The sequence below is a fragment of the Rhipicephalus microplus genome, chromosome 10, assembly GCF_043290135.1.
Source record: "Rhipicephalus microplus isolate Deutch F79 chromosome 10, USDA_Rmic, whole genome shotgun sequence".
NCBI classification, from domain to species: Eukaryota; Metazoa; Arthropoda; class Arachnida; order Ixodida; family Ixodidae; genus Rhipicephalus; species Rhipicephalus microplus.
Window position 1 is genome coordinate 64,597,573 of NC_134709.1, and position 22,663 is coordinate 64,620,235.

Consider the following 22,663-nt stretch of genomic DNA (forward strand, 5'->3'; position numbering starts at 1 on the left):
TAGTCCCCACACGTCCTGTGTATGCTCATTTTGTGCGTGATTTCTGGTTGAGGTGCACGCTGCAAGTTTCGAGTGGCTTGTCGTTTTTCGCAAGACTTTGCGATTTGTTGCTGTAGCACTCATTCATTCTTTCTTATTGGTAAATGTGATGAGTGAAGAAAACGACGACAACGACAGAAGTGCGGGGCAAGGCGCGTGTGATTTCGAGCCAACTGTGAGCGTGGGAGGTCAGCCAATCATCTGATGACCTGAGGTGGCCCATAGAGGTGGCGTACCACGATTGGGCCACGCGTAACCAAAACGTGGCTGTAAGCTTCGTTGCTAGAGACGAGCCAAAGCAGTGGCAGACAAAAGACAGCGGGCCAAAGCGTCGGACGCAGGCGATCCAGGTTCCGGCCAGGGAACGCGGCCGTCCACGCTGCTGCCGTCCAACCACCAGCTGGGGTGGCATTGCCAGCACGAGTATACTGCATCTCGGGGCGCGGCCTGGCCTGCTGTTCTCTTCTTTGCCGAGGGCATCGTGGATCTCGGCGAGGCGTCTCCATGGTCAGCCGTTCGGCACAGGGACGAACGTGGCCTGGCTGATGGTCATGGTTGCGCCGAGCATCGCGTCTCGACACAAGCTGTTCGCTGGACGGGCTGGCCATTCCCCGCATGGAGCATCGCGTCTCCAATGCGGGTTGTCTGCTCCGTAGTCTCACCCATGCCATCAAGACAGCTGATTGGCTGACCTCACGCGCACAGTTGGCTCTAAATCACACGCGCCTTGCCCCGCACTTCCGTCGTTCCGTCGTTGTCGTCGTTTTCTTCACTCATCACAGTAAACAATGCTTAATACACGCTCAAATACCTCCGTGAACACACGTTTTGCTTTTGTGGTATACCGATTACTAAAAAGAAGGATCAGGCACGTTATTTTTGTTTCGTTATGTGCACGAATAGACCCGTAATTTTATATTTCACGGGAAACCACCACTTGCTGCGTCACTGTGCCATGGCTCCTTTACCACCAATTCGTTCCCTGACCCACACTGCCCTCTATTGGTCTGTTAAAGTTACACTCATGATGTACCAGTGGTGTCAATCACAAAGACAAATTTGGAGCAATTTTGGGAGCAGCAAAATCTTAATTTTGAAGTACCTAAATATGCATTTTGGAGTACTTTAGGACAACTAAAGGCACACCTAACAAACACTTACATTCACTAGCATAATTCAAAACAGTACTGGCATACTTTCAAGTAATCGTGGTGCGTCCCTAAACGCAAAAATTGACAACTGAAGTTGTATGTTCTCAGTTGAAATGAGAACAACCTACCTGTTCACAAAGCCTGAAGTTTAACTTGAAATTCAGGAGACTGCCGGGACCTTGGCTTCAACATCTCATGAAGTTTGACATCAAATGCTGCTAGCTCGGCCATATTTTCAGAAATGTGGAAATTAGCTTGAGCTAGTATAAAACCTGACCAGACTCAATGTCGTCGATCTTGTTCGATGAGCGCAACCACAGGTACCGGTACTCTCGTGCAAGCCCCAATCCCCCGCATGTGACGTCACTTCATAGTCTTTTTGTAGATCACTCTGCCACGGGAACTCTCTCTGCCACTCACCGTAAACGTTCTTGAGGTGAGTCGGTGAGGCGTTGCAGATGACGATTCCGGCGCTGAGGCACACCACGCGGTCGGCCAGCACGTCCGCCTCGGTCATGTTGTGCGTGGAGAAGAAGAGCGAGACTGATCCGCGCAGGCGCATAAGTATATCCCAAATTTCGCGTGCGTCCGGCGTGTGCAAGCCGGCTGTGGGCTCGTCCAGCACGACCAGCTGTTACAGCAACAACGACCGCAACAAAAAGCGATAGTTTTAGTTTTCCTAAAGTACTTCGAGAATGTCATCATTCATTTCCTCTTTCGTACACTTCTCTCTTTATACTCTAGCCACAGTGGCAAGCTTAGTGTCACTCTGAGTGAGTGCACATGCGCTCCCTGACTGTCACTTTGGCGGCACGCTGCCATGTCTACGAGAAAGGTACGTTCAACTTGAAAGTGGTGGCCGAGGCAATGGCTACTTGCGGCGGTTGCGGCCGATTCCCGGCATGTGCTGGGCAGTTCACACTCACTCACTCACTCACTCACTCACTCACTCACTCACTCAATCAAGCATGCCCTTGTGGGCCCTGACTCTAAGCTGACCGTGAGTAAGTATATCAAAAGTAGTTTTTTTGTGGTATAGTGCATTTTTGTGCATAAAAATAGAGGTGCGAGAATACTCGAGTTTTGAATTCCAATCGGATGATACCTAATCGAGTAATTGGATTCGGCACAACTACTATGCAACGCGCGACAAACGCCTACGGTGCAACTCCGTTAGGCAGGGGTAGCTAAAAACTAATCCAAACGTTGTTATACAAAAGGGCTTTTGTTGTAACTTTCACTGGCACCCTGGGTCAAAAATGACCACATGCTCATTTTCGAGTAAGTTATGTTATTTGCTGACGTAATAGCTGCCGCAAACAAAAAAGGACAGTGCACAGCCTCGATGAATCTGGAAATGCAAGCGTCAACAAATAACCAGCACACTGAGCTCAGAGCTTTCCGCCAATAGCTCCAGAAATCCTCCATTGAGTCCTACGTACGCAAAAAGGATAGGCCTTTGGCACCCTGGAAAGAGCATGGAGCTGAACTTTGTCCAGGTATCGCCACAATTTCGTTCGGATACCTTCTAACCTTCCTAATTAGGTACCCAGGTAGATTTTTCAAGTGCGAAAAACGCTGTCACATCACGGCGAGAGATCCCAAATCCAGGTCATGAGAAAGAGCTTATGTTTCTGAATGAAAATTTGTATCCTTTCGGTAGCAGTCACTCACCGCATTATGTGCTCGAAGACATTACCATATTTCACTTCTTTGTTGTTTCCATCAATTTTCAATAAAATATTGTGTTTTATATTCGCTATTTTTTGCGGATAGTCACATCTATTAGATTCGAATTCGATTCGAGGTGACATTACACTACTTGCTCGCTACTAATTAAGATCACTTTTTATTAACCACCATTGTTCGAAAAATACAGTAAACGCAGCTTCATGTACTGACTTGTTCTGTCCTGAAGCCACTGTTACCAAGGCCAGACACTCTTTTGCAGCGAAGTGAGTTTAATGAGCACACTCGCCGGCAAGAGCGCTTTTCTTGCCGTGTGTGACACGGGAAGTAGACAGTGGCTAAGGTTATCAAACCGGCCTCAGTGATCGCCGAGAGCGACCGAGCCTGCTCACAGTGATATTTTCTGTGGAACGTGGTACAGGCTTAAATACGCAGGGCGTTCACTGCAACCCGCATAACAGTACCACCTCTGTGCCACGCAACAACTAAATAAATCGTCTCCATTTAATGTCTTTCAGGTCCCGTTTCGCATTTCTCCCTCTTTTCACATAATTCGTGCAGAAGCGCGGACAGGAACAATGACGGTGACAGATTTATTTATATGTGCGGTTTAATGTCCTAAAACCGCCATACGATTATGAGAGACGCCGTTCAGTGGATGGCCCCAGAAATTTCGACCACCTGGGGTTCTTTATCGTGCACCCAAACCTGAGCAGAAGGGCTTACATCATTTCCGCCTTCATTGAAAATGCCACCACTGTAGCCTTCATTCGATCCCGAAACCTGCGGGTCAGCCGCCAAGTACTTTACTAAGCTACTAGACCCCCGCGGTGAGGCGATGGCGGTGAAAGAGGAAGACTGCATGGGCACAGCGTTGGCAATCTTTTGTGTTATATACTGCGTATTTAAGAGAACAAAGTATGTCATATATCTTTCGAGGCCTTCATCTTCATTTTCACCAATCAATGAGGAAGTTATCAAGCATTCTATTGACAGGATGTCAGCGTACGTACTTTCTAACAAATGAGATTCCTGATGGCGTTATGAAGAGACAACAGTGACTTCTAGTTCGACTCCTGCACGTATGTCACCACACCGTTTCCGTTCATTTTGCATTGTTTGTTAGCGGCGGGGATGATAAAACATTTTGGGCCAATGTTTCATCTGACGTATAAAGAAATAAGTGCTTCCACTGGTCAACCATGTGAGTTTCTCCCGGGGGATGAAACCGTTATGAGTGAGTACCCTTAAACACCAAATGCGCCCATTGAACACCGCAAATACCATATTGGCAAGTTTTCTGCGCGTTGTGCAATGCCACATCAAACTAAGTTTACTTGCTCTCACACAGAATCGATGGCCTATAACAATAAGCTGAATGGCCCTTAAAATATCGCACATCGATTGCTAAACACGAAAGCTTTTATTAAAAATTGAAAAAAAAAAAACAACAGAGAAAGGAACCTTCTCATGTCCTCAATAGCGGCAAGAGGGCCTGAAGCAAGGCCATGTGTAATAGCTTATCTTTCTGTAGCCTTTCGGTAGCGCTTCCTCGTAGCGCGAAGATCTCGGTGACGTATAACAAAAGACCATCGAATGAAATTGAACGTGACTGACACTCTCACGTTTCACAGCCTATGTACACCCCATAAAGTGGACGGAGAGATGACTGGCGCAGTAGCTGAGTGAAAGAGCATCGAACACGTTATCTGAAGGTCACAGATTCGGCTCCTGCTGGTGGCAAGTTACATTTCAAACACGATAGACTTTCTTGTGGACCTTCGACGGTTGATTGATGTGTGGGGTTTAACGTCCCAAAACCACCGTATGATTATGAGAGACGCTGTAGTGGAGGGCTCCGGAAATTTCGACCACCTGGTGTTCTTTAACGTGCACCCAAATCTGAGTACACGGGCCTACAACATTTCCGCCTCCATCGGAAATGCAGCCGCCGCAGCCCTTGATTCGAACCCGCGACGTGCGGGTCAGCAGCCGAGTACCTTAGCGGGGCAACCTTCGACGGAAAAATTTTGGTCTATCTGTCTGTCTGTCTGTCTGTCTGTCTGTCTGTCTGTCTGTCTGTCTGTCTGTCTGTCTGTCTGTCTGTCTGTCTGCCTACCTGTCTGAACACTTTTCTGTTTGTGCTTTCTTAACAATACCTCAAACGGCACCAAACGACCGACTCCATGCGCAGCGCCCACCAGTAGTGCTCAAGATTCAGCGTTCATAGTTGCGCGATTGTCAATTAAAAAAGCAAATATTGCGGATATCTGAGGCAACATAACAACACGTAGACGTTTTTTATGTGTGCCTTTATACTAGAAGAGGTACACACAAGTAACTCTAAAGACTGTGGCGTTTATCGCGCTGCGCTGACAGTGCAACGCGATGGTAAAAAAAGTAAGTGTTTCTAACGCTTTCCTACGACGACACGGTAGTGGCACCTGTCCGTCGCTTTGCGTTCTACACCTTATTAAGTGTTTCTAACGCTTTCCTACGACGACACGGTAGTGGCACCTGTCCGTCGCTTTGCGTTCTACACCTTATGACCTCCGAGACAGGCGCGTCTTTCTCCGTGGGCACGCACGCTTTCGTTTTCGAACTGCCAGATGGCGCTCGGGTCTAACGTGCCTCGATGCGCTCGTTCGCCTCCTCTACACGCTCGAGGCACTCTAACGCAGCGTCTCCAAAATACCATTCATCGATTTTCTCGCGCACAACATCAAATAAAGGTTTTGTTCACTCTCTCCAGACGCAAGACCATCGTCTTTCGACGACATTTGCAGTGTAACATGCAGATTCGGGGGCATTTTTTGTCTGCTTTTCTTTCTTCATACATACACTACAATTACTTATGACAACCATACCTATGGTTTTTTTAACTGAAGTAAAGTGATGTTTATTTGCCTTTGGTTGAAGTGAAGCCTATTGCTTAATGGTTCTCCCTAATACTGTGTCTAACGAAGAAAAATGAGCACTTAAATATCCACTTCTTTCCTTCTCACCTCACCAACTGGTCCAGTAATTCTTAGACATGCATTTTTCGGGGCCGGTGGAAATGATGAGGGAGCCTTGGAGTGAGAGAATAAAGAGTGAGGAGTCCGTTGCCGCGGTGTAGCGGTTAAAGGTAGATTCACACGAGGGAACGAAGGAGGAATTTTCGCAGCTGACAGTGCATCACGGGACGTGCGCGTCATTGAAACATGCTGTCCTCACCAAAAACGTCGGTCCTCGCTTCATCCTCTCTCCTCCGCTAGCGGCACGGATGTAAATGAGTCGCCGCTATTTCTATCCCTCCGTTTAACGGTCGTCTGCTCTCGATCGAGAGGATTCAGCGTCAAATCTGTCAAGGTTGATCAGATTGGCGTGGCTAGGAAACAGGCTGCCGGCTTACAATCCACATGTTTTAGTTTTGCTACAGTGTATAGAAATACACCGCCAGTAATTTTTCTAGCCACTATAGTTTTGCAGCAACGACCGAATGTGGTTTTCGGTGGTGAATTGGTGCTTTTCATTGACAGCGCGTGGCCTGCATAAACACATAATCGCGCCGCATAAGTATAGGAGTCGAGAGTATGCACGAGGATTCCGCGAGCGTAGCTCCGACTGTGTGCATGCGACGTCTCCGCTGCTGCGCCGGGTTTAACTAATCACGTGACTATTCACTGCGCGAAGCAGCCGAATTTAGCTCTCCCGGGTGAATCTAGCTCGAGGTACTCGGCTGCAGACCTGAAATGTGGTGGCAAGAAGGAGAGGTGTCAGCACCGTCCCGGCCGGGCCTTGAAAGGAGGCGTGCTGGTATTTCATTTCGTCGCGGGGCGGCGCGCAAGTCGCCACCGTGATGGGTCGAGAGCGCTCGCCAGCTGCTAGCGCGGCACTTCAGTCACTTGCTACGTATACTCGCAAGTCGCAACGTCTGCGCTGTGCCGATTTGGACTTGTTCGAGATGAATACGCGCCAATGTGACCACGCCGAAGTGATGAGTAAACAGCAAAGACACTGCTTTGCACCTGGATGCAATGCGAGATATGTGTCGGCCCGCAAACTAGGAAAGAAATTGTCTCTCTTCTCTGTTCCCGCCGACGAGGAACGCCGCAAGGTCTGGGAGCGTGCGATTCTTCGCGCCGACAAACCACTGGAAAAGAACTGCGTTGTGTGTGAAGCTCATTTCGACGAAAACTTCATTGTCCATAGCTACAAGCATGCTATTAACGGGTTCTTAGCAACTTGAGAAAAATATGTACCTAAGGAGGGTGGGTTCCTGAGGGAATGAACTGCCGAAGGACTCCGCGTCACCCTAACTAGCACCCTTTCCATCCTGCACTGTGTCAGGAAAACATTGAGCTATAAATACTTGATGACGTCTCGCCTCTGCCAAAATGCACTTGAAATCTTTTCGGTAATATGAAGCAAATGTCTGGCTCGAATGATCCCGATACGCCGACACAGTTTTTGATCTCTGCGAATTGCCTCAGTTTTTACAGTTTGGCACAATCACCCTCCAGTGGAAACATACATTTCGGAATTCTGAGCTGGCTTCTATGTCCGGGCATCCACAATAATTCCATAAAACTGCAGAACAAGCTGGATGAGCTGCTAGATTCGGAGGTTCACGAAATGGTTGTTGCTTGTGAAGCCCTCCTTGTCCACACTGATCTCATCAGACTCAAAAGTGACTCCCGTATCACTTATTACGTCAGTGGCTATATGGCCAGGAAGATGATAAAAGAGACGAAGTGGAACGAATGTAGCAGGTTTTTGCTTCACTCGGCGAATTCCAGCTTGCTTCCGGCAGAGTCACGCCTCACATGTTATATAGACAGAGGTGACCTTCTGTACCCGTCCGAGTCCTTAACAGACCTAGTCAAAGCTATGGAAGGTGCATTCACCTATTGATTTAGCTTCAACAAGTTGAAAAGTGGCAGCATAACAGACCTTATCTCTTGCCTGTCTTTGAAGAGGTTAAATATGGTACACTGTGAACACCACAAACTGGAAGTGACAAATCAGATAATTAGATTCTTTACACTGATCAAAATACATTTTCTCGTTGCTAAAGAAAATGCGTCCAATCAAAAAAAAGAGAGAAAAAGTTCTTGAAGCTATGAAGTTCTTAAAGTTGACACGTATGACTTCACTGTCACAGTGCTAACTCAGCGAACAAGGTTTTATTTTACGTTATTACGCATTAATCACACTGCGTTCTTTTTTGTGATTTTACTATTGTATTGTTCACATTGTTGACAATCTCCCATTAAAAATTGTGATGTCACTGTCTCGATGTGTTTCACATATGCGCGAATCAATTTTTTCGTAAGGTGGTTTGTGGCTTATCTATGTTTGCCATTCAATTCTTAATGTCAGGTGTGTATGTGTGCCAATTGTATAATCGTGTATGTACTGTTCTTTTTAGTTGCCTTATTCACTTGGCTTAGCTGAGTTTCGTTTAACTTGCAGTTCTCTCCAACCTTAGTGCATATGTTGTGTTTATTTTTCATGTTGTTTTTCGCTTTCATGAAAATAAATGCCTTGCTTGTAAAAGTAAACCTTGATTGTGCAAGTCATAAAAATAATGATTGCCGATACCTTTACTTGCATTCAGACGTCACGGAAAACACTGCGGCATCAAAGTGAAAACTGCATGGACTTTGTTTTGGTGTCAAGCTCACGGCAAGTCATTTCATTACCTCTTTTCGAAGCTTTGTAGCTGATATACTAAGAAGTGAATTGAAAACACTAGTTTTCAGTGCCAATACACGCTTTGCAGCGCACCGCCAAAACTGTGACAGGTAGACTTCGTTATACTCCGCAGGGTAGCGTGAAATATCTGCAACGACAAACGCTTGATACGCGCGCGGGTGCGAGGAGGGGCATCTCGAAAGCGACCACAGCGCCGCCACATCCGGATGAATTCTCGCTCGCTCTCCGGCGCGCCGATGCTTACACCTCTCCTTCTAGCCACCATACCTGAATGTCGCGTGTTTTATGCCGGCCGTGGCAATCCCATTTCGATGGAGGCGAAATGGTGGAGGCCCGTCTACTGTGCGATATGAGTGCCCGTTAGAGAACACCAAGATGGTAAAAAATGTGCGGAGCCCTCCACTACGGCAGCTCTCATAATCATATCGTGGTTTGGGGACGTAATAATATTATTCAAGGGTGAAGGGGGGCTTCATAAGTTACCGCCCCATGCCGCGTCAACTAGGTGCATTTTATTTCTCCCCGACAAAAACTGATCAAACTAAAGAGCTAGGCCAGCTCCATCTCAACCACTTGTCAATAGGTTGTGCCATCTGCGGTCACAATGAACTCGTTTTAGGGGCGAAGCTCCTTAGGGCGTGGGTTGTGCGTCCCCTGTAGCCTGTATGTAGCCACCTCTAGTTTAGTTCTTGCAGTGTTCACTAGATGGCGGTACCGTCCCCTGTATGTAGCCACCTCTAGTTTAGTTCTTGCAGTGTTCACTAGATGGCGGTACCGTCTCCTGTATGTAGCCACCTCTCGTTTAGTTCTTGTAGTGTTTACTAGATGGTGGTACTTGTAGCTGACGATGAAAAGATGCAAGATGTTATAAACTAGAAAGCGGTACTTGTAGTTGATGAAAGACGCGAGATCTTATAAAATAGGAATGATGTCACATATGGCGCGTGTCATTGGTTGAAGGCAATCGTTCGATTTAGTGCGGCGACGTACGCTAGGGGAAGCGTTGTAATAAAATCCGTTCGCTGTTGGCGCGCGCTCGGAGTCGCCGGATGGATAAGGCTGCACAGCGGAGAGAGCACAAGGCGGCAGCAGCGCGCGCTCGCAGACAGAATCCCGATGTGCGAGCGCGCGAGGCAAGGGACATCGCAAGCCATCCATCGTCTAAGAACAAATAAAAAGTTGATTTGTGTATATACACACACAGCGTTTCTCACGCCTTTACATGATGATCGACTGGGCGAATTACACGGAAGATTCACAGTTTACCGATGAATCCCTCCGGTGCTTCGCCCATTCATCATCATTCACCCCGTGAATATGCCGTAATTTTTAGCTATGCTTTTTTCTCGAAATATTGAAGCGCACAAAAAGTACGCAAGAGTCGCGTGCATATGTTGTGGAAAACTGCAAGAAAGGCTTTAGGACCTTGTTATGGAGAAAGAAGTCCACTAAGCTCAGCAGCAATGTTCAAGTTTAGTGCCGTGAAGCATACGAAAAGCTCAGAAGAAACCGTTGACATGCGACATAGTATGCCTTGATTGATTGATTGATTGATTGATTGATTGATTGATTGATATGTGGGGTTTAACGTCCCAAAACCACTATATGATTATGAGAGACGCCGTAGTGGAGGGCTCCGGAAATTTAGACCACCTGGGGTTCTTTAACGTGCACCCAAATCTGAGCACACGGGCCTACAACATTTCCGCCTCCATCGGAAATGCAGCCGCCGCAGCCGGGATTCGAACCCGCGCCCTGCGGGTCAGCAGCCGAGTACCTTAGCCACTAGACCACCACGGCGGGGCGACATAGTATGCCTTAAAAAAAACGTTTTTGTAGCGAGAGCTGCATTGGCTGTGTTCTCACCGTTTCGCTGTGGTCAGTGGCCGCATCATGAGCTGAGCCGTTGCCTAGCAACCACAGCACCTGGCATCGCCAGTGGCCGTACCATCTGGCATGACGTTAGAGGAGGATCTGGTGAAACCAAAGTTGCTCTAGTAACGCTGGGTGAAACCACGTTGCAACAAAGGAGCCGGCGTTGCATCGTATATACTGATGTAGTGGCTCGGTGGGATTCATAGGCAGATATGGTGAGTGAGTCGGAGAGATTGAAAGAAGGCAGAGTTTGCCGTCGAAACAACATAAAGACGACACAGCGAGCTGAGGAGATGGAGAAAAAAGAGGTCACACGCCTCGAGAAGCATTGCTGTACAGAGAACCAAGCAAAATAACAAGATTAACCAAACTTCTTGCTACGTACACCCAGGTATAACTGAGTTAAACCACAGCCATTATTTCTTTTTTTGTTTTCGCAAGGGTTGGATTTGCGGACTCCCAAGAATCGCTTCACGGACCACCATTTGCGAACCACTGAACGGGCTGATCAGTCTGTGCATCTGCACATATCTAAATGCACCCGTTATATCTTACATCAGCGATTTTACAAGGACACACACACATTCACAAACCTTGGGTTTAGAGATGGCCGCTATGGCAATACTGAGTCGCTTGGTCTGGCGTCTCTTGAGATCACGGACCAGAGTGTGGGCTTCAAGACCGGTCATGGACAAGACGTCCTGCGCCGCTCTCTTCAGAGATCCGGGCCTCATGTATCTCAGCTGGCAAAAATATAAACACAATATTTAAACCGCACTTTCTGGCGAAGATCTTCCCCCTGCATAAAACCCGCAATCGCAACTACAAGCCACGAGAAACTAAAACAAAACATTGCGTATTGCTGTGAAGCCAACTTGCGTAATGAAATTCACGTATAAACCACCAAGCTCCGAGAGCTCTGTTAAGCACTCTTTAGATGGGACTTTTCGTCATACTTTGTGTGGCTCATACGCTAGTAAAAACGGTATATAAATGCGTCACATGTATTATCAGGTAGGTTGCGTATAGAAGAAAAAGTGTGACCACGTAGGTTGCGTACGGAAGAAAAAAAATCTTAGTTGGTCAGCCTGAACAGGTTAAGGATTGAAAAACAGGATTTATAGATGTGTATACGATAGTTAGCGCAACAAACTGACATTTAACGTGCATGAAAACACGGGAGAAACAAGAAATCACCAAATTTAGTCCACGACTCTGAAATCGAAATTACAAATATACGGCTATTAACTAAAGCACAAGTAGAATTTGTGGGGACTTAACTACACATCGAGAATGTACCACACACATAGGGCGGCGAACTCAGTACGGATTCCACTCACTCAGACACGGATCAAGCCATGAGTCTGAGTGAATCCGGGTGAGTAATGTTTTGTTGAGTTAGAGTCAAAGTGAGTCTGGTTCAAGAAAAATTTTAGTGAGTGTGAGTCCGAGCGACTCAGACTCAAGAAAATGTTGGTGATTCTGAGTCTGAGTGAGGCCAAAGCGCGAGATATATTTCTTGAGTGAATCTAAAAGAGTTTCATTACTGTTTGCTGACGTACGGTCATATCCAGTTATGTTCAACAGTATTAGCCTTACTTGGATTCATCTGTATAGTCACGTCTACTCACAAGCAATCCAAAACTGTATCGTTCATACATCATTTTGATTTGTATTATTAACAGGGACGAATTACATAGGGTGGTGCCTTGTACTCCCTCTCCACCAATTGGTCCGGGAGCTTCTTGAAAAATATATATGATCTTAAGTCGTCCTCTTTCATTAAAACTATCGCTGCTGGTTTGGAACCACTCATAGTATTCGAAGGTACTATATCAAAAGCGCTAAGAAGAGCACCGCTTACCTGAGATATTGGTGTTAAATAGCATTGACGCCATAATCTAAAAAAAGTCACAGCTTTGCCGCAAAGGCGGAGCAATGAACGTGAAAGCAACAAATTGGAAGGTCACGCGCAGAACGGCAAGCAGATCGAAACGTGCCCCGCGTTTCTCACGCACAAATGACGCACGAAATGTACTGACTGGTACAGATGAACGCAAATAAGCGTGTCAGTTGTTGCTTCGCCCCGTCTGAAAAGCACGCCCTTTTCACAAGCGGAGGGTGTGCAACGATTGCAGTGACCTTAGTGCGCCCGGTAACTGCAACAGAATACGTACGAGACGTACAATCCTCCCAACTGCAAGATAAGGGCACGTGATCGACCGTACACATTCTTATTTTCTACGTTGGCCAAAGTACGCGCGAGAGATGACAGCTGCCGCGCGCTTACTGCGCCATCTTGCTGATTATGCTAAAAACACGAGAGCTACCCCCCCCCCCCCTGAGATGATTGCCAACAGCGGTAAGTGGTAGGTATAAATAGCTTGCCGTTTGAACGTCCAAGAAAGTACCCAATGGTTGATTGATTGATTGATTGATATGTGAGGTTTAACGTCCCAATACCACCATATGATTGTGAGAGACGCTGTAGTGCAGGGCTCCGGAAATTTTGACCACCTGTGGTTATTTAAAGTGCACCCAAATCTAAGCACACGGGCCTACAGCATTTGCGCCTCCGTCGGAAATGCAGCCGCCGCCACCGGGATCCAATCCCGCGACCTGCAAGTCAGCAGCCGAGTACCTTAGCCACTAGACCACCACGGTGGCTCCGTGGTTAACGCCTCACATTCACGACGCGGAGACCCCACGTTCGACTCCATGTGCCGAAATCTTTTTCCGGATTTTTTTCTTTCTTGCGTTTTAATATATATAGATACGTATACATATACAGTGCACGACGTCGGCGGTGAAATCCAGCCTAGAGTGTCTATATGATTGCTATCGCAATAAAAGCGAATTCTAAACTTACGGATTCAACAGTTGACTCATTCGGACTCCCTTAGTCTGAGCGAGTCCGGGTGAATAATTCTCGGTGAGTTTGAGTTCGAGTGAGTCCTAAGCGCGCAATATATTTCATGAGCGAGTCGGCGTGAGCTCCAGAATTTTTGCTGACACATGACAACACATTGTGTCTTGTCTCTTCTGTGTTGTCCTTAAAGAGTTATTAGAAACTCGACATCAAAATCTCCCCATAGGGCTCATGTGTTACAATCTCTTACTACAACGGCGCTGCCATTGCCACTACTACCATACCACGCAAGCGTTACCAGCCCCTGAGGCGTTTGCTGAACTCGACGGTCGTATTCAGTTTTCATCGTGTTTCTTGCAAGAGAGCTAGCGTGAAGTACAGCTGTACATACGTAACAACAGAAAGCGCAGACCACGATGCACCACCACTTCCCAATTACAATGCAGCAAGAAGACGCGCAATCGGAGGTGACCTTGAACTGAAGTAGATAGGTTAGCGCCAGCCAGGCAAAATGCCTGCAAACCATTGGCATGGCCAGGGGGTGGCACATCAGGCCTGAGCACTCCCCCCCGCCCCCCCCCCCCACCTACGTTTCTTTTCTTTTTAACCATGACAAACAGAGTACAAAATAAAACTCGACCCCACCGGCCTGCCCGGTCCTCCGTTAAAATGAAGGTGGTGCCACCCCTTTTCGAAAAAAAATTCCTGCCCACGCGCAGTGAATTGACTAAACGACATTAAATTTTCTTCTAGAAATCTTAAAAATGAACATCTGACCACACGTTTGTAATTTGTTAAATCGCCGAGTTGCTTTTTATTGTCACTATCATTCACATTCAATAGCGCTAATTTACGCCGATACGTAAATAAATGCGAAAGTAGCAATGACGAAGTTACAGTAATGGTACAGCGTTTTCGTGGTCAGCGCTCTTTGAGACCAGCTTTTCCTTTGCAGTCTATACTAAATCGATGGCTACCCTCTGCCCCATTGGTAGTGGTCCGAACAACCCGTATTCCCAGAAGGACAGCCTCCGAGATGGAGAAACGCTTCACGACTTTTTCTCTAGGGGAATGACGCATGTGCAAGGCCATTGTCAAGAAGGCGGATTATTGGCCCCACGATATCCTTTGTTGGGCCATTAAGTGCAGCGTATAAGTAAACAAAAACTTCGAAACTTAAGTCGGCGTGCCGGTCATACGCGAATTAAGGTGGGCAGTGTGGCTTCGAGGCACTGTCTTGCAGCAACACAAGAAAGCAAAAAGTGCGGAAAGCTGGCCTTGTTGGCTGTACAAGATTACAAAAACAGCTAAAAACACAAGATGGATAGACAGAAGAGTTGTGTGCGTTCCCTTCCTATGTGCCCTTGTGTTTTATGGGCAGTTTGTTTTTTAAGCGAAGGAGACGTCTTCCCCGCAATACCCAGAGAGCGCTTATGTTTTAGTTTTTAGTTTACTGCGATTTAGAGTGGAGGTGCGTTTTACGTGCAGTGGCCACTTATACCAAAGGAAATACGGTAATTCCACATTTACGGTGCTTATGAATTATTTGATGAACACAAAGATAATGAATTAACAAAATGATGGGGAACGCGTAAAATTAGTGTGTACTACTATTGATTCTGTTCTTATTAACGTTTAATATCCCGAAAACTAAATCGTCGGGGAGTTATTTTTGGTCGTTCCCGCGAAAAGTTCGTAGTCGCGAAGCTTTACAAACACGCACATCAATGCGTCGTAGTACCATGCTGTCTTTTCTATTAGTGAACTTTAGACATCGGCCTACTCGGGGTGCCGAACTGTTCTGCAATATCCCCCTTGTTTCGGCCTTTCGCAGCTTCGGCAATGATCCTAGACTTCAGTTGAAGCGTTAAAGCTGACGCTTTTTAACATGGAAGGTACCTTGCCTAAACGTTCGAACAACACCGCACGTAAGCAAAGATCAGGATATCTAGACGTGCAAAAGGGGAAACACACGGCAGCAAGCAGTTGATTAGACTAAAAAATGTCTGTCGACATAACGTCACCTTCGTGAGGGTCATCACTTGGAGCGTCATTTGGCGACGATTGATTGATTGATTGATTGATTGATATGTGGGGTTTAACGTCCCAAAACCACCATTTGATTATGAGAGATGCTGTAGTGGTGGGCTCCGGAAATTTCGACCACCTGGGGTTCTTTAACGTGCACCCAAATCTGAGCACACGGGCCTAAAACATTTCCGCCTCCATCGGAAATGCAGCCGCCGCCACCGGGATTTGAACCCGCGACCTGCGGGTCAGCAGCCGGGTACCTTAGCCACTAGACCACTGCGGCGGGGCCATTTGCCGACGACGTAGTTGCCAACTGAGGCGTTCGTGAAAAACTGTCAGTAAACAAAGAAATCGTTGTCCCTATCATCATCGTGCGAAGGAATAAACAGCTACGCTCGCAACGATGCAGGCTAGGTAACGAGGGGTCAAACTTTACTGGCTATAGACTATTTAACGGATGGACTTCAGCGTCTTCATGTTAACCTGAAGGTTTTGTATGTTTAACAGCTAAATGAAGAGTATTACGGTGGACGCATGCGGATGAAAGTGGTTCAGTTGGTGCGTACGACGCTTCGTGGCATTATCAACGTCTGATACACAAATACACGTCTGATACACAAAAACAAGAAAACGTTGGCTTAACAGCCCTATATGGCAATGCCTAGACGCCTTACGGAAATCATAACTTATATTTAGCGCACACTGACACACAGACAAAAGGAGGGAACGACCCCAGCGCTAGCTCATCTCGAAGTATTACTCCAGCCATACGAAAAATTGTCTATAGAATGATCTTTCCAAAAGGTTCAAAAATAGCACGCATGCAAAAAAAATATTTATCCGCTGTGTCCTTGAGGCAGAAACATTTGAATGCTTCGAAGGCACAAACGAGCTCTATAGTAAATCAAAAATGACTCATTCACAATTTAGAACCGCTATAGAAGTTTGGGACAATGTGTTCGACTAGGTTTACACCTGGTACTCATCGGTTCGTATCCTATTCGGACACGATCAATATATGCGTACATAAACGAGCTTCCAGATCACCAGGTGCACTGTATACTGACTCCTCACCGTGCCGAAGTAGAGCAGGTGCTCCCAGGCGGTCATGTCTGGAAACAGTATGTCCCGCTGAGGGCAGTAGGCCATCAAACAACGGGCCTCGTTACTGCGGGTGATGACGTCATACCCGTACACTCTGGCCACTCCCGAGTCGGGTGTCAGCAGTCCTGCAGCGTAAAAAGGTCATTCATACCCGCGACTAGCTTTAAGTAGCGCGAGCGTTCGTGACTGGCGACAAAAAGCGACTCAATGCAACCTATGGACTCGCCCACGCAGAAAGAAGTATGGGTGTCACCTACGTTTGCCGCTTTAACTCACAGATGCCATCAATAACTTTCGTCATCTCGCATTGAAATCGTCCCGTAAAAAAAAACTGGCGCCCCAGTTTTGCACTCTCGTTGGTTTAGAGATTTTGCGACTTCAGTCATACGTCTGAAATAAAATCTATCAGCGAGCGGCTGGTATCTCGAGTGCTCTCAACAACACGAACGCCTTCATACAGGTGAGCACTCTCCACTAACCCCTCTTGAGGTTTCGGCGAGCCCCAGGAGGGCCACCAGGCCCAAAAAACCAGGCCCCGTCGCGCCACCGCCGTGCTAGGCCTTGCGACGCGTCGCGCCGCAGCCTCCTCACCTTAGGCCAACATGGAGGTTCGAGTACAAGGCACGGACATGGACCCAAGCCAGTATGACCCTAGGGACTGGACCCAAGTCCTCAGAGCCCAGACAAACCTCCGGGAAACACGAAACGCGACCCACGGTACGAACGCCGATCCTTCTGTGCGAGAGACGCCGAGCCAGTCGCGCGAGACTCCGCAGACCGCCACAACTCCCGGGCTACAGATCTCTTGGACGCAGCTGCGCGTTCTCCATACAACCGCCCAAAAGATCAAGCAACTACCGCCCCTTCCACCCGACGGATTTAAAGTGGTGTTCCGCTCCCAGGGAGGCCTTGACCTTACGACGCTCCAGCCACGCTACCTCCTCACCGCTCTCATGCAGGCCGCTGCGCTGACCGACCCATCTACGCTGACCCTCCGGATTCACCCTGTCTATAACACTTGCACAGTGTCTGCGGTGAATGAAAAGGACGCGCTCAAGCTTGTGCAGCTACAGCACATCACCTACGACAAGCATGAGTATGCCATGACGGCATACATCGCACCCCCCGAAGGCTCAGTCAGGTGTGTTATTACAAACGCCTCCTGGAAGGAATCACCACAAGAACTACTCGCGGACTTGATCTCCCGCAACCCCCACGAAACTATACTAAACGCTCGACGAATGGGACTCACGCGATCAATTCTCATTACCTTTGGACAAGCCACCGTCCCACGAAAGATTGTTTATGGTGGAGGACTGCATCTGTGCACGCCCTACACCAAGGGTCGAGACGTGCAGTAACTGCCGGACCATAGGCCACCGCACGTATGTATGCATACAACCTAGGACGCACAGGTGCCCCAGATGTGGCCAATTACACCCGAAGAAGGCAAATCCAACGTGTACTCCTGTCTGCATCATCTGCGAAGGCCCACATCTGTCGGGGACCCGGGAGTGTAAGCACCGGCACCTACCTAAAGTAACCAGGCCCAAGTCACCACGTGAACCACGATCACAGGAAGGAGTAGACCACTCACTACGCGGTGCAAGCACCAAACGCTCTGAGCCACATGCCGGCCAACGAAAAGGGCAGTCGAAGAGTTCCGACCAACGTACATTGGCGGACAAGCTGAAGACGCCCAATGGGACCAGACCACCGGCAACCAACACTCCACCTGCCCCGGACCCCCGTGACCAGGAGCTCCGGGCCCTGCGTGTGGAGGTAAGCCGTCTCACGACCCTTCTAACACAAAGCCCTACTCCCCCTCACCTTCTTCGCAACAGCTGTCCCCAGAACAAGTCACCCCACCCACTGCGCAGTCACCCAACAGCCCCGCCACACACTCCTCACCCCCCCCCCCCCTTAAAAAGAAACGCAGTTCAGACTCAGTCGACGATTATCAGGCTGACCTAAGAAACTTGGAAGCCAAATTTGACGCCAAATTGGTAGTGTTGGAGGCGCGCATCGAAGCTAAATTTTCAACGATAGTCGAGCAGCTGTCTACTCGTTTTGAGCAACAGATGGATGCACTATTCACACGCCTAACGCAAACTCTAGAAACTAGGTTTACACAATTTGAGACCCGCCTTCAGAGGCTCGAAACTACCAGCTCATCACATGAGGGGTCTTCTACCTACATCTCACACACACCTGCTCCTTCTATTTCACTTCCACTACAGCAACAACAACCAATCCTAGCTCCGCCCGCTCCAATATGGCGGGTCGTGATACTTCTACCCACCTATCACTAATCCAATGGAACTGCCGCGGCTTTCGGGGCACGCGCGCACCGCTTCAGCTCTTAATACCTGCCCTCCCTGCCATACCCAAACTTCTTTTGTTACAGGACACGCAACACCAAGCCAAACTTCCAAGTTACCATGCAGTACACTCAGACCCTACTGACACTCCCCGAGTGTCCACACATATTCATCGCACCCTTACCTACCAAGAACACACAATCACCTCCTCCACTCCGTGCGTCCTCATAGAACTCATCCCCACGAAACTTAACACACCTCCGATTTTTATAGCCAATATCTACGACACCCCACGCCAGGCCATGGCCACTCTCGATGCGCTATTGCAGAGAATTAACCGCATCGCGGGCCGAAACCCCCTACTCATAGGCGGCGATTTTAACTCTCAGCATACAGACTGGGGTTATCGGTACACCACAGCACGGGGTGGCAGGCTTTGGACTACCATTCAAGACTTGCGCCTCACTACACATAACAACTTTCTCACACCAACCCGAATCGGCAATGGCGTAACAATGGACACTAGTCCAGACCTCACACTCAGCCGTTCTCTCAAGGATATGTCATGGTCTCGTACACAACACACACTTGGAAGCGACCATTATATTATCGCCATACAAATACCTCACACACCACACAGACCTCGACTCCTCACCCACAATCTGATTCACTGGAACGCTATCCGATCCGCTCGTCGGGAACTCCCCAATACCCCGATACAAGACATTGAACATTGGGTCTCATCTCTCCAAGACGATATAACGGCACACACACAAAAGATTACCACACCACCCAACACCCCTACATTGGACACTCGCTTAGCCCACCTCTGGGAGGCGCACCACAGCATACTGGAGAGATGGAAACGACAGAAACATAACAGAACGTTAAAACGCCGACTGGCTACGCTACAGACACAAATAACTGCGCACGCCGAGGAGTTGTGTCGTTCCAACTGGGGTCAGGTGTGCAACAGCATAGCTGGCAACCTCTCTACCAAGTACGCATGGCACCTCCTACGGCGCCTTATCGACCCTACACACTCACGCACTACGTCACAACATCACATTACACGCCTACTTCACAACTTTACGCTTTCCCCTGACACCCTTCTGGACCAACTACGCACAACACACACGGCACCCGGCACCTCCTCCCCTCTCCCGCCCTACACGGGAGCCCCGAATCAAGCCCTCGACAACGACATATCGGAGCAAGAGGTCCGTATGGCCCTCCAGAACATCCGAACAAGCTCTGCCCCGGGGAAAGACGGCATAATTAACTCCATGCTCCGTAATCTGGATGATCAATCGATTGCACAGATTACAGATTACTTTAATAAATGCTGGAAGGAAGGCACCTTGCCGCAATCCTGGCGCCATGCCAAGATTGTATTCATCCCTAAACCTAACAAACCCCTTACCATATCAAACCTCCGCCCCATTTCACTCACATCGTGTCTCGGGAAGCTTCTCGAGCACGTTGCTTTAAACAGACTGACTCAACACATGCACGACCACAACCTACACCCGCACAGCATGGTGGGCTTCCGCCCGTGTCTCTCCGCCCAAGAGGCCATGCTTCAACTGACGCACGGCATTCTTGATCCTCTCATCCCCGCTCATACTAAAGCCGTCTTGGCCCTGGACTTAACCAAGGCCTTTGATCGAGTAGAACACCGAGCGATCATGGCGGCTCTCTCCCCCCTCAATGTGGGCGTTCGTATGTACGCCTACATACAAGCCTTCCTATCAGGACGCACGGCCGAAGTTCATAGGGGCCCCCATGCGTCCCCTCCATATACCCTCAGTGGTGTAGGCACTCGGCAAGGTTCGGTCCTTTCCCCTTTTCTCTTCAATGCGACACTCATTCCCTTAGCCCGCGCTCTTCACAATATCCCTCACCTTCACCACACCCTCTATGCAGACGACATCACACTGTGGACCACCCACGGTAGTGATGGCGACATAGAGGAAACCTTACAAACCGCCGCAAACATTACACAACAACACGCACAAAGCATTGGTCTCTCTTGTTCCCCGGAAAAATCTGAGCTGCTTCTCATACGCCCTTCACCACGTACTCTTCCCACTGCCCGCATCACCGTTACTCTGGACGGGCGCCCTATCCCAGGGGTCGACACAATCGGAATCTTGAGCCTTCACATACAAAATAACGGCTGTAACACTTTCACTATCCGGAAACTCAAGCGGGTGACGGATGCGCTCTCGCACCTCGTCCGCAGAGTTTATGGAAAACACTAAGCCATGAAGGAACACGATTTGTGTCGTCTCATTCATGCCTTCATACTGAGCCGCTTCCTTTATACAATCCTGTATCTCCGACTTCGACAAGAAGAAATAGCCACCCTGGATGCCATGCTTCGTAAAGCCTACAAGGTGGCCTTACACCTCCCCCCTAACACACAGACCACTAAACTTCTTCAGCTTGGGCTCCATAACACCACACACGAACTCACTGAGGCCCACAGACGAGCGCAATACACTCGTTTAGCTCAGACTTTCACCGGACGCTACATACTTAACACCCTCAATATTCACATACCAGCAGCCGACCCCACACTTCTACCAATTCCCCGACCCATACACACACAGATAATAGTTAAACCTCTCCCAAGCTCCGCCGCGGTGGCCTTGTGGCTAAGGTACTCGGCTGCTGACCCGCAAGTCGCGGGTTCGATTCCCGGCTGCGGCGGCTGCATTTCCGATGGAGGCGGAAATGTTGTAGGCCCGTGTGCTCAGAAGTGCGCACGTTAAAAAACCCCAGGTGGTCAAAATTTCCGGAGCCCTCCACTACGGCATCTCTCATAATCATATGGTGGTTTTGGGACGTTAAACCCCACAAATCAATCAATCAAACCTCTCCCAAGAAACACCCACGTTACCTACCATTCGGCCCGCCACAAGGCTCGTGCAAAAGCTCTCCACAGATACTACGGTTCTGAAGAGGACGCCGTATGGGTGGATGCAGCTTGCACGGGCGACGACGCGGAAGTTTCAGTCGTTGATCCCACACTCCAACCCATTGCAACTCTCCACCTTCCTTCTGCATCCACCCCGGAATCCTCGGAAGAAGCGGCGATCGCGCTTGCCCTCGCACAAACTGATGCCCGGTACGTCCTTTCCGACTCGAAAACCGCGATCCTAAATTTCGCGCGAGGACGAGTCCACGAGAGCGCTTTGAGAATTCTCAGCTCGCCCACCAAAAACCCGGCCCGCCATGTGGAGCTGATCTGGGTGCCTGCGCACTCTGGAAATCCCGGCAACGAAGCCGCCAATGACTACGCCCGAGGTCTCATCAACCGGGCGGTGGCAGAATCGGAGTCGGGCTCTTCCAGGGAGCGCATGCATTCGTTCAACGAGATGACCCAGTCATATCGCGCCGAACGCCAGCTATACCCACCACCTCACCGATCCCTCAAAAATTTTCCCCAAATATTATGGCGTCGCCTTTAGACCCCCACCCTTCCCTCCCCCTATTTTCTTTACCGCATTTACCCGGGAGCGCACGCCCCGTCCTGTGCTCAATGCACTCACCCCCACGCTACCCTTACCCACATTCTCATGGAATGCCCGGCGGACCCTCCCCCGCGGGGCCCGGAGCCACTGACCACATGGGAGGAATGGGAGACCTCGCTGCGCTCGACGGACCCGGCTGTCACACCTGTCCCGTTATTAGGGAGGCGATCGCCGGGCTAATTCCAAGAGCCGAAGTATCGGCCCCCCGAACCGCACCACGAAAGCGTGGACAATTTAGAAGTGGTCCTTATTGGTGCGCCAGCGGACGCCGGCTGTGGCCCAAAGAACAAGACAGAGCCGAGAGTTGATAAACAAACAAAATTATATTCTCATTAACGGCAGATC

General features: G+C 48.9%; 1 protein-coding gene across 1 annotated transcript in view; it reads right to left on the minus strand.

Annotated features, from left to right (window-relative positions):
• LOC142774281 (ATP-binding cassette sub-family A member 17-like) overlaps positions 1-16,503 on the minus strand; it is a 70,845-nt gene extending 54,342 nt beyond the window's left edge. The window contains exons 1-3 of the mRNA XM_075874676.1: positions 16,429-16,503; positions 11,048-11,197; positions 1,611-1,821 (exon numbers count right to left, since the gene is read on the minus strand). Coding sequence (XP_075730791.1) covers positions 1,611-1,821; positions 11,048-11,197; positions 16,429-16,503 — 436 coding nt within the window. The remainder of the gene's footprint in view (positions 1-1,610; positions 1,822-11,047; positions 11,198-16,428) is intronic.
• Positions 16,504-22,663: the final 6,160 nt, after the last annotated feature.